Source organism: Jatropha curcas, chromosome 2, assembly GCF_041381405.1.
Source record: "Jatropha curcas cultivar XTBG-Jc1 chromosome 2, XTBG_Jcur_1.0, whole genome shotgun sequence".
Classification (NCBI taxonomy): Eukaryota; Viridiplantae; Streptophyta; class Magnoliopsida; order Malpighiales; family Euphorbiaceae; genus Jatropha; species Jatropha curcas.
In genome coordinates this window covers 1,802,934-1,816,441 of record NC_143152.1, presented here as the reverse complement: position 1 = coordinate 1,816,441, position 13,508 = coordinate 1,802,934, and the positions used below count along the sequence as shown (strand labels likewise).

Here is a 13,508-nt window from a genome sequence, read left to right as displayed (position 1 = left end):
GTATACGTGGCTTCCAAATAGAGAATCATATAATTAAAAAATAAGATGAAAAGTTTGACAAATATCATGCCAAATTTTAATATGGGAAGTTAAAAGGTGAATTACGTGATTTAATCTCCCAACTTTCACATAAAAAAAATTTTTACTCCTAAATTTTGGAAACAATTATGTAATCTTCTGAATTTTACTTTTCTTATATTCATAAGATTCACTTTTCAATCTGTGATTCATGAAATTATTAAAATAAATAAATATTAGGAGTTACAAGGCCAAAAGTAAAAATTTAGAAAATCACAAAATTATTTTCAAAATTTAAGAGGCTATAAGATTTTTTTTTTTTAATAAATCAGGAATTAAATTATATATTTGGCCAAATAATTAACCCTTGCAATAATATAAATAATTATACATCATAGTAATATAAATAAAAATGAAATATATATGCATTATGAAATGCTACTTATTAGTCAAAATATACACAAAAAACTATTATTATTTTAGGGTTTTAAGCATTAATTAATACTCCATCCAACTCATTTTGTTTGCATGATTTGACAAAATACGCATATTAAAAATTTAGTTAAGAAAAATTATTTTATCATTTTTTTTACACTTAAATCGTAAGATATTAATAAAAGTATGAATAATTATAAAGATTATTATAGAAAACATAATTATTTAAACATGCAAATTTAAAAATCTCCCAAATATTTTGGAACATTTAAAAATAAACAAAAAGTAAGCAAAATGTTTCAGAAGGAGTAGTATGTATAATATATTTTGCTTTTGTGTCTTCCATTTCTTCTTCTTGAATATATAATTAACCAATTGTCATAATTTTATTCCACCTTTTCAAAATTAAATAATCACAATCTTACATAGGGATAATAATTAGTAAGAAAAAAAAAAAACACGTGTCATGGCAATCTTACTATGTCTTTGGGACACATACAACATTTTAAATGTGCTTTTTAATTAACTCCACTAAAATATCAAATGTCCACTATTTTAGCAAGTTATTATTTTATCCCTTAATTCCCAACAAAATAAATTATTGTCATTTAGTTATATATTATATATAGTTGCATGGTTTCGAGAGTTCTTAAATCTATAATAAGAACTAACATGAGCAAAATATAGAAAATTTGACTTCCAATAATATTTTTCTATCTATAGTATTTATGAATTATTAAATTTCCAATTTTAATAAATATATACTCTAAATTCTTTCATGAATAATAATAATAATAATAATAAGATAAAAAAAAGAGGAGAGTGTAACTCGAACGAGGGTAGTTCAGTGGCAAAAAATACTTATGAAATTGATCACTATAACTTAAATCATGGGTTCCATCTTCCGCGGCTTAAATTTCGGGGAAAAAAAAAGGAAAAAAGAGTATTGTTGAGGGTATAATGAAATGGGAAGCGAAAGAGCTTAAGCACATGGCTTGTAGTCATAGAGAATTTGACAGGTAAGAGAGGAAAGAAACACTAATTATCAGTTGGCTTTTGTGTGTCAAATATATATTTTATGTATGTGGTCCCTTTTTTACCCCTTTCTCTTTGGTCCCCTCTTTGTTTTCTTTTTTCCTCCATTTCTCATCTCTCCAAATTCTAAATACACACAAACCCAACCTTCCCTTAAAGTTGATTTTAGGTACCACTTTATATATTGTCGTTAATGGCCACTCATCATCATCTTTTATCATGTTTATTCATTTATACGTGTTAGAATATAAATTCATTCATACAGTACTTCTAGCCAAGAAATTTTTATCGTCCTTCACTTTTATTTTAACGTAATAAATACTTTAACTTATAATATTACATTATATGAAATACTTCCTTATTATTAAATAGTTTAATTTTTAAAATCAAATCGATTGAGCACTTATTGAAAGTTAAAAAAAGTAAAAAATTATTTTTCTGAAAATTATATTAATCACATATCAAATTAAAATTTTGCATATAAAAGTAGTAAAAAATTATTTTTCTGAAAGTTATATTAATTACGTATCAAATCAAAATTTTACAAATTAAAAGCAAAAAACTCTACAATTAATCGTTTTTTCAAGTGTGGGTAAGTATATAATGCTAATAAAATTTTTTAACTTTAACAGCATAGTAGGCCTCCCATAAAGTGGGGAGCGCTAATATAATTTTTCATGAAAAGTACTGAGATGAATTTATATTATATATGTAAATAATTAATAAGGATTCGAGAATTTGAGACATTGTATATGCATTATATTAAAATTATATATAATAAATAAAACTTTGAAAAAATAGAATACAAAAATAACTAGATAAAAACTACATTTTGAAAAAATTTAGAGAAGCCCGTGCGTATAATTTTTTAAAGAAAAAACTTAAAAAAAAAAACACAAAATCTATGTGGAAAAAATCAAATTTGAGAAGCCAAGTTGCCCCAAATTTCTATGCAGTTTCTCCACAAATTATGATTATAATTGATTAATGCCAAATTATATTTTATATAAAAAATAATACGGGATATTATCAGAACAATAATTTATTATTAGGAATAATGAAAACTTAAAAATTTTTAATTTATAAAAGGAATATCAAATATTAACTGAACCAATGACTGTAATTCGTCCCTTCTTAGAATTAAATCCACCGGTTAATTCTAAATTAATTATTAATATTATTGTTTAATTAAATCAAACAATTATTAACAAATACAGGTAGATATGATACTTTATTTTATCATTATTATAACTTGTGCCTGTGATATCATTTTCATCATGCCCAATTGGCCAAAAAGATATTATTAGTAACAACAAAATCTATCTTTTATTTTATTTTATTTATTTTTGGAAGCATTTGCTAAATTATTATTAAAAATAACCACATGAAGAGAGTGGAAACAAAAGAAATAAAATAAATAATTGCTAGAAAAGAAGGGAATCAGACCTAATTAATTAAAAAAATAAGGTCAATTAATTAAAAAATGGCAGGTAAGATGTTGATACAGTGAACCCTTTACCAAGGCTAATTAAATTAAAGAGATAATTGTACTTTGAGATCTCTTTGCAGAATTACATAATCAGAAAAAAGATTAGTTAAAAGCTTTTTATAATGGGAATTAAAGATTAGGTCTTAGGTGTAAAATAAAATAAACATTCAAATATAGAAAAGATAAAAAAAAAGAAGATTTTTATGAATACTGAGTCACTGAGCATGGACGTTCGGAAAAATAAGATTTTTTCTTTTAAATATTAGGAATTTTGATTTTTTATTTTCATTTTATATTCAATCATATTAACAAATAAATGATAAATAGAGAAAAGAAAAGTATTTTTATTGTTTTATTTATTTATTTATTATTGTCGTCGCGCACATTTTATTTAAACAATATAATAAACAGTCAAAATGGAATATTAGCATACAACAACATTTGACAAATGTTCGGTGATGGAATTAAACGCGATCTTAATTTTATTTTTACAGGCTAACGATTCAATTTCAGTTTTACTTTTTATCTTTGGAAAAGAAATATATCATAATCATATTTAAACCAATATAAATAGTAATTAAAGAGAATATGACTTTCTGTTGGAAAATTATTATTATATAAAATAAAACGGTCATAACTAAAATAACGGAGCATAATTCTTTTTACTTTTGATTCTACTTTTATTTAAAGTTAAAACCGAGGGTTGACACCGTTGATAATAATTGAAAAAAGAAGAAAAATAAAAAGTGAATTTTAAAGAAGGGAAGATGAGAGATGAGTCCCAATTTCAAGAATGCAGTAACAAAAGATCCTTTATAAATTTGGAGCTTTCAAAAATCATGATTCTTGCCGGGAATTGTGGGTCACCTCTTCTTTTTCTAAACAAATACTTGGAAAAAAGGCCTTTTGTTTTGGGGTTTTAAATCTATGAAAAAAAAAAAAAAAGGGAAATACTCATATATAGCGGAAATTAAATTCATTTACAAATCTTTTATTTTCGTTTAGATTGATGGAATTTAAAATTTATAAATTTTAAAATTCACAAAATATAGAATTCGTGAATTGGAAAATTAATGATATTTCATATTTCAGTGTTTGATTAAAAAATAGAATTAATATTCTGATTCGAAAATAAAATCAGTGAATTTAAATGACATTTTTAGAGTGAAATTAAATAGTTTAAATTACATCATTGATAAAGAACGATGGAATTAAGGAAATTTTACTTCTCTCGATTTTAAAATGGTGAAAATGAGATCAGGACGAAATTCATTAATTTCATGGATTCTATTTTAACATATTTTTTTTTCTAAATCAAATGAAAAAAATGAGAAATCCAATGAATATTTAAATTCCACAGTTCGTTTGTTTATTTTTTACTAGATTAATTTATTTTTGCTTCTCATAATATCATTTATTTATGATAATCTCTTTTATTCATTGTAGTCCTTCAATTCCTTAAAAATTTTGTATAACCGTATCCAATATATATATAATAAATTGGATTAATTAATGTAAAATTTTTAAGTTAAATCCAATTCACAAGTTATAATCTATTTATTTCTAAAGTCAGACTAATTAGTTCTTGTAATTTTATTCTATAAATTATTTAATACATTTAAATCAATTATTCAAATTGCATGAAATAATTTTTATTTAAATAACTCTTTGGTACGTCTTTAAATTAGTTATATAATAAAGAATATCTCTTTTCTTTCTTATTATTTTTCTCATTTCACACAAATCTTGAAAGTGTTATTAAGTCCCTTAATCAATTAAGTATCCTCCTCGGAATTGCTATTTTTTAGCATTGTTTAATTTTGATAGTATAATTTTAAATTATTCAAAATCTGAATTAATTTGTTTGGTATGATTATCTAATTATATTAGATTTTATTGATTTTTTTTTTTAGTCAACTGGAAAAGTCAATTAAACCACACTTTATTCCAATTTTGTCCTTGAAGAAAAGAAATCAGAATCAAATGGTAGGTAGGTATAGAGCACTCTATACTATCATTATGTAATAGCCATTAATTCAAACTCGTGAGAGATGAGAAAGAGAATAGACTTCCAAGAACTGTTACGGTCATATTGGGCAAATGTAGAATTTATATTTTGATTTTAATCAAAATACTCTTTATTATTTATAGTATTCAAAGATATAGCATTTATATTAGTATTTAGAGTTTAAAATAGAGGATTATGAAAAATTACTCTTTTTTTATATAAATTACCGGTATCCAAATCCTATTATCATGGACCGCTAATCCGGCTCGGGACTTAGTTACAGTTAAGACTCTTTGCCCTTCCCTGAAAAATTACTCTTTTTTTTTTTAAATATAAAAATTACTCTCTTTAATTTTTGATAAAAATACTAGTCAAATTACTATTTTTTATGTAAATTATTGGTATGCAGACCTTATTATAAAGAACCATTAATACGGCTCGAGACTTAATCACAATTTAAGACTATTTGCCCCTCCCTAAGAGATACTCTTTTTTTTTGAAAATATAAAAATTATTCTCTTTAATATTTGATAAAAACGCTAGTCAAACATTAGTCAAACAGTTAATAACTAGTAAGTCAATAAATTGCTGTTGAAACAACTAATTTACCAAAAAGAGCCTACATTTCACATGAAAGTAGCAAATACCCAAATCACAAGTCATCTTAATGCCTTTCCAATTTAATAATTTTAATTTACATTTACAATTTCATAATATTAAAAAAAAAGGGTAAAATCCAATACAATTGCAAATTATAGTCATTTCTCTTTCACTCTTGCATAGTGCCATATCCAATGTCCATCATGTAAACTTTAGAAATAAGTTAAAAGTAATTATTAGTTAGCTTTGACTTTTTCATTCAATTATCACAAAATATATTACTTAAATCTTGCAATTTTTCCATAGTCATGATGATTCACTTGATTCATTTGAATATGTAAGCATCAAAAATAGGATATTGTATTCTTCTTCTTCCTCTTCTTTTTTTTTTTTTTTTTCTAAATCACCAAAAAAAATCTAAATTTTGACATTTCGGCAAATTTTAGTTGATACTTTTAATTTTTTCAATTACTCCTTAAATTTATTTTTCCTTATCGATTATGGCCTTCAGTCGAAATCCATTAGTTTGTTGCTTATTTAACCGTTAGTTGACCACAACGTATTAATTTACATTCACGTTGTGTTCTTTGGCGGCTCATGCTTAATTTTAGAATCTTTAAATTAGAAGATTGTGTTACAACAAATGGACTTTTATGTATCCTCAATAAGCAACTAGCACCTTCAGTAACCTTAAGATCCGAAAAGTAGATTTCTTTACTTCCGGAGATGTATCACTCTACTACATTTAATTGGATTCTGGACATAGATTATAGTTGATAATAAACAGGGTATTGATCGACAAAATTAGAAATATTACCCAAATTTGAAAAAAACTCAAAAATTCAAAAATTTTTTTAATGATTAAACCTTTTTTTTTTAACAAGATTTGCTATATCTAATAATTTATTCCCCTATCTCTTGTGGTAGAGTCAATACTTCAATAATTAGCCATTACAAGTAATCAAACAAAACCAAGTTCTCCTCTCCAATTATATATTATCAAAATATTTATAGAAAATCAAAAGCAAATCCAAAGAAAACTATCAAAATCACAAATTGGCAAGTAAGCAACTTAATATCAAAGACAAGGATGACTTTTTTCCATTGATATGTTGGCCAGCTATAAGGTTTTTTATTGAACCTCATGAAAAAAAAATAAGATTCTACTTAAGAATTCAATAAGCTTTATTACATCCAATTAATTCAATGTATCATGTGATTACAACTTAATAGACATTACGGCTATATGTTTATATAGGCATCTCTTACATATATTATTATATCAAAAGTCATAGTAGAATGATATTTTCTTCATAAATTGTGTTCTAGTTGTAATGTTTAGAATATTTATTTAAGTGAATATATAAATTCATCCTGAATTTTATAACTTTAACCTTGAGACAACTTGAATTTTGCGGATGATATGTTGTTTACCTGAATTTGTAAATTTTAATAATATTACATACCTTTGGATAATAATATCAATAATTTTTAGGATTTTTTACTTTTTACTTTCAAAATATTGACTTGACATGTACTTAACATGACTTTTTAAATATTAATTTTCATAAATTTTAATTTTTTTAATGAGTATTTAATTTATTTAATTTTTACAAGTTAAAATGTTCAATAAAAATGAAAATTGAAGTGTTTATTATATGTAATTTTATAAATTGAAGCATTTGATGGGTTAAGTAAAAGTTTTAGGTGCCACAAAGTTAAAGTAACAAAGTTTAAGAGTGAATTTATATATTTGGCCATATTTATTTCCTATTATTATAATAAGTATGATATAATTATTCAATTTGGCTAACGAGGCATTAACTCGATATTCGAGGTTGACTATTTTGTATGAATCTACTCTTCAAACTAGGTTTTATTTGAGGGCTGATCTTGTAAGGGCAGTGTGACCTCGAGTTTTTTCTTAAGAGCATTTCTACCCTCGTATGTATTAAAAAAAAAAAAAAAAAAATCTGAAAGCACAGTCTAGGAAAAACAAAACAAAAATACAAAATATTTTTAGAAAAAAATAGACTTAAACTCAATTCTACACCAACCTTTTAATCTTGTAGGGCAACTTAGTGTCCTAAAAATAATAATCTCACCAAATCATTCTCATAAGAAAAATAATGGTGTCCCTAAGATGGCTTATTGGGGCATTTTTGATGTCCCCTTGGCCTTGTCATTGGGGCATCATATCTTTCCCCAAAATCTTTTCTTCCTTTGGAAGCACATGATTAGATTATTAAAATGTTTTAAAGAATATTATGTACAAAAAGCATCTTTACAAACATTATCAAACTTTTGAAATTTGATCTTTACAAATATTATGAGGGCTGCACAAAGAAGAATTTGCAAAAGAGAAATTAATCTTTTTTGAAATTTTTAAATGAAATTTATAATAAACTTGATAATTATCGAAAATTTCTAAATATTTTTAGTGAAAATCTTATTCCATCAAATGAATTAAAAATAAATAATAAAAGCTTCCCCAGGCTCTATGTTAGAATTAGCTAGCCCAACCCTTGAAGTGTAATTCTAGGCCCAATCATAACTATGCAAATCTTTTTGGGTCGAAAGTGTGGCCTGTCAATATTCTGATGGGCTGGGCTGCAAGTTACTTTACCCATAACACTTCTTAAGTATTAATTAATTTTTCCATAACGTTACGTTGTTATTATTCGTCGCTTATTTTTTTATTTTATAATATTAATAATATAGTATTAAATTGAAATATTAATTTATTTTCACATGAAGAAAGAAAAACAAAAGATAAATAAATTAATCTATAATTATAAACTTGGCTTTTTTTTTAAATTGTCATACTTACCAAATAAATCGATTATGATATATATTTTTGCTTTATGTAGATATTATGATTTTCTAATTAAATTTATCTCTATAAATTTTATATTTTTATTTTGTGATTCTCTAATAATTTTTTCTAATCTTTCTACTGTTTTCTAAAACACAAATAGAAAACAATAATTTTATATGATTAATAATATTATGAAAATAAAAATTAAATTGAATTCCATCAATTTTTATGGAATTAATTTAAGCTATACCTCGTGAAACTTAATACCGAGAATATGTGATATTTAGTTTAATTTGATTGGATTGTCCGGTAAAATTAGTTTGGTTCAAAAGACGGAAAATTTGAGTTTGATTATTATCAATTTTGGTTTGATTTTTCTATAAATGAAATCAAATAGACCGAAATAATTGAATTGCAAGTAGGAATAGGAGATTACTTCGAGCTTTTTGTAAAGAAAGCAAGCACACTCTGGTTCAAATAAGAAAAGCAAACTCAATCGATTTTATTCTGATCGATTTTTATCTATTCGGTTTCTGCTTTTTCAATGTTCGGTATTTTCGGTTAGGGTGGTTCGGTTGCCATTCAGCTACTTTACTTGTATCCTTTTAAATAAAAGGAAAAAAAAAAAAAAAAAAAATCATCAATGAAGAAAAGAAGCCATGAGCAAGAACTTGATAGTAGCTACAGCAGCAGCAGCGGTAGTTGCATTCTTCGCCATCCTAATAACCAATCCCAACAATATCTTTGCACCACCTCCAATACCATCGTCTCTTGATCGTCTCCACTACGCAGAGGTCGTTCATGTCACTGGAGCTGTAGGACCGGAGAGTCTGGTCTTCGATCCTAATGGAGAAGGACCTTACACTGGCGTCGCGGATGGTAGAGTTCTCAAATGGCTTGGAGATGGCCGTGGGTGGCTTGATTTTGCCACCACCACTTCTGATAGGTAACAAACCATCTGGGTATTTTTTTTTCTTTTCAGGGAATTAAGTTTATTTGTTAAAATTTTATTAAAGAGCTATGTTCTTCACTGTCTTCTATTTCCAAGGTAGCAATTACAATTAATTGGTAGTTTGTAGTAATTCATCAAGAATAGGAGACTTGGTTTTTAAGCTGGAAATGTGTAGAGAAATTATCGGGATTTGGGATTAGAATAGTTAAGCTCTAGCTCCAAAATTATCAACAAAACCAGTTCTTTGCTTATATTGTCACCAACAACATCAATTTCAACAATTGTCAAAGAAAATAAAGGTTATGAAGATGGAGTTATACTGTATATAAGGCTTTTCAATTATCCAAACCATGCATTCAATTTTCACCTCTTGATTCTAGAACTGCACACTGAAGTTCCATTCTATTATTCTGTGAAATAGGTCTTTTAACGCTGTTATGATTGTTTTCTTGCTTGTCTACACTCTGTATTTCTTTGTTCTCCACGACCTTAGTAAGCCATATTTTTGCTTTCGCGAACAATGCACATGATAGTCTAGGTCATCTTGCAACTTTCCTTTTAGCTTAGCTTATATACTCCCTCTGTTATTGTCCCAAAGAGGTTCTCACTTTCTCTTTTTACATAGTGGAAGAGAATATAATAAATATTATGTCAACTCATATTTTTTATATCATTTTCTTTAATATCCCTTACATATTCCTCATACCATAATAAAGGCACCCTCTAAATTGGAGAACTAATAAGGGATAAAATAAGAAAATTAACTCTAAAAATTTTTGACTTTGTAGACATGTACATATACTTTGGGACATCCAAAAAAAGGAATAGTAGATAACTTTTTTGAGATTACTAAGAGTTGAGCACGGCTCAACTTGCAATGAAGGACCCATCATTCACTTCTCCTAAATCACATGAAGAATCCTTTTGACTCCCAATGGAGTTTCCTTTCTAGGTCTTGCATTGTTTCCTGTAGGTCATGATGTGCCTTAAGATAGCTCTCTTTTGTCTCCTTCCTGCCAGGAATCCACTCCTGTGTTGTTGCTCTGCTGCTTCTAAGAAAAGAGACCAGTTTTCTAACAAGAACTTGCTATACCTACCAAGTTCTTTTTGTCCTTTACATGTAATAAGTTTTGTTATGCTTAAGGTTTTAGTCATCATTACCATTGGGCCAATACCCAATAGTTAAGTGCTTCTTTTATAGTACAGAATGCTAAGTTTCAACTTCTCTCATTGTCCTTCCTCTCCCATCTATCAAAAAGGTTCTGGTCTCCAATTACATGATCCATTATCTTCCATATGAATTTTCATTAATTCTAATGACTTCATTTTTCTTTTTTTCGGTATATGGTGTTCAGTGATGTGCCTCATATCAATCTGGTTGAATCTGAATGAGAGATTGGCTCTTGAGTGGCATTCTAGCATTGGTATTGTCTTTTTTTTTAAAAAAAAATTGCAATAAGGCAACTGTTGCATATTATAAAAGGAGTTTACTTATTATGTCAGTGAAGAATCATGAAAAATCACATGCATGTCAATCTCAATCATATGGTTTAGTGTGCTAGTAGTAGTCTAGGAACCATTGTTTCCAAGGGTGGACTTTACTCTCCGTTTGTCCATAAATTAGGATATAATCAGATGGAGGACTAGGATTATTTTGGTTCCTATTTGTCACTTCCTTTCTCTGTTAGATGATATTGATTTGCATGCAAATAAATAGAGCTTTTTGAAGACAAATTTTCTCTTGCTTGTTATTTCTATGCATGCAGTCAGACCATGTATAATTAACTTAGTGCCATTAATTAAGATCCAACCGCAAGATATTATCCTTATTGCTTGGTTTCTTCCAATTATTACTCAAGGAAGTTCAGATTTGTATCTGTAGGGAGTCAATTTGGTATTCACTGTTGGCGTTATTATTTATGTTTGATTGTCTGCTTTGAATGCATAGTTTTTCATTAGAGCAAAGTCTTTGGCAACAGTTGGGATAAGCGTACAGCAGTCAATACCAAGATATATTGGTTCACAACTTGTTTAACCATTAATGAGAATGGAGCATGCAACCTTTGCTCTAACTTTCATTTTCTTGGTAAATATGCATTTAATCATTGGTGATGCTTTAATTCTAGTTTGATTAACTCCATTCACAATTATGTAAAGCCTAATTTGTAAAGTAGTTGCTAGATTAGTGCCTAATAGAAACAAGAAGAAACAGTTGCAGTTGTCAATTATGTGTGAATTCCAAATGTTCCATGCAAGACTTACCAATATTTTGCTGGAGTATCAATTTTCTTTTCCATTTTTAACTAGGCAATTATTAGGTTTTCATAATTTTGACTAAATGGAACAATCTCAATTTATAAGGAGGGAATGCATTCGCCCATTTGCACCAGAAATGGAGCATGTGTGTGGAAGGCCATTGGGACTGCGATTTGATAAAAAAACTGGAGATCTCTACATTGCTGATGCCTATTTAGGTCTTCAAGTAGTTGGTCCAAATGGAGGTTTGGCGAGACCAGTGGTCACTGAAGTTAAAGGCCACCCCTTGCGCTTCACCAATGATATGGATATCGATGAGCAAGAAGATGTGATTTACTTCACAGATACAAGCAAAGTCTTTCAAAGGAGGTAATTTTACCGGAAAAACTTGTCATCATTCTTGAACTTGAAGATTTTAGCTTGAAGTCCACGAGAAATGTTTTATTTTATGGCCATGCTTTTAATAGTTTTCTCAAGAAAATGAGAGAATACCTTCCAAGCGATTGGAAATGAAAAAAATGGTTAATATATTTAAGATAATTATGCACTTACAAAATAGAGTCTAGGGAGAATAGAATCAATTTATGGGATTCTGACTTGTAGACTTTTATGTTTGATTAGAACAAGTCTGTATCTCAAAACAAACTTGTTGCAGGGTTTATAAAATCAATTGTGTTATAACATCTGTGAATAAGGATAATTTCACAGTGAAATAACATGATTCTCTTTAAAACACTTTTGAGTTTGATGCTCCCTGAGGTTGGAGTTCCCAAATGTCGAGGAAACAGGTAACTATTATGTCAAAGACACCTAAAAACATCTTTAGGGTTATTTTTACCCTTCCCTTGCAAAGCATCTGAGCTAATTGAGTCTTCTTTTTCCTCGGTGTAAAACTCAGTTTTGCATTGAGATATTGCTTCTGGATATAGAAGTGGTGTAAAAGCTCATTCCTCTATTCGTAGCCTGAGAAAAGTTATTTACTGTTCTCCTTTTCTTTTTCCAGGCAATTTATAGCATCCGTCTTGAGCAATGACAAGACAGGTAGATTACTGAAGTTCGATAAATCAAGCAAAGAAGTAACTATATTACTAGAAGGCCTTGCATTTGCCAATGGTGTAGCACTGAGCAAAGACAACTCCTTTGTGCTGGTGGCAGAAACCACTACTTGTCAAGTTTTAAGGTTTTGGCTTCATGGTCCTGACGCTGGAAAGGTCGATGTTTTCGCAGTGCTTCCGGGATTTCCAGATAATATCAGAAGAAACTCGAAAGGAGAGTTTTGGGTAGCTTTACATGCCAAGAAAGGGCTTTTTGCAAAGTTGGTTCTTTCTAACTCATGGATTGGAAAGACATTGTTAAAACTTCCACTTAGCTTTAAGCAACTGCATTCACTGTTGGTAGGAGGGAAACCTCATGCAACTGCTATAAAGCTGAGTGAGGATGGGAAAATTCTGGAAGTTTTAGAAGATTGTGAGGGAAAGAAATTGAGGTTTATTAGTGAAGTGGAAGAGAAGGATGGTAAGTTGTTGATTGGGTCGGTATTGATGCCTTTCCTTGGTGTTTATAATTTGCAGTAAAGATGCTCACATATATGAAGGGATTTTGTGTAATTTGCATTTATTGCCTAGTAAGTGAAACCCCAATTGTTGTGTTTTAAATGTTTATGCTCTGTTTGGGATTGAGTTAAAACTGTCTTTCAGAATTATTTTTTCCATGGTATTAGAAAGTTCACTAAGTCCTTTTGAGGAAAATAATATATCCAATTTTTTTTTTTTTTGAAAAATATTTGAGTGAATTATTATTAGTATTGTTTTGGTTCGCACACATGCTTCCATGTTCAGACTAGAGGTGATATTTAGGCAAATTCGGATAAAATATTTCAATGAGTAACGATATTGTA

General features: G+C 28.1%; 1 protein-coding gene across 1 annotated transcript; it reads left to right on the top strand.

Moving 5' to 3' along the window:
- The first annotated feature begins 8,992 nt into the window (after nt 1-8,992).
- LOC105634415 (Calcium-dependent phosphotriesterase superfamily protein) lies at nt 8,993-13,266 on the top strand. Its single transcript, XM_012217274.4, has 3 exons — nt 8,993-9,349; nt 11,717-11,980; nt 12,615-13,266. Exons 1-3 carry the CDS (start codon nt 9,063-9,065, stop codon nt 13,183-13,185), a joined length of 1,122 nt encoding a protein of 373 aa, XP_012072664.1. The 5' UTR covers nt 8,993-9,062; the 3' UTR covers nt 13,186-13,266.
- Nucleotides 13,267-13,508: the final 242 nt, after the last annotated feature.

Excerpts from the sequence above, each read along its gene's own strand:
- LOC105634415 (XM_012217274.4), top strand. The coding sequence starts at position 9,063 with ATGAGCAAGAACTTGATAGTAGCTACAGCAGCAGCAGCGGTAGTTGCA. Across the intron at positions 9,350-11,716 it reads GCCACCACCACTTCTGATAG|GAGGGAATGCATTCGCCCAT; the intron begins GTAACAAACCAT and ends TCAATTTATAAG. Across the intron at positions 11,981-12,614 it reads AGCAAAGTCTTTCAAAGGAG|GCAATTTATAGCATCCGTCT; the intron begins GTAATTTTACCG and ends TTCTTTTTCCAG.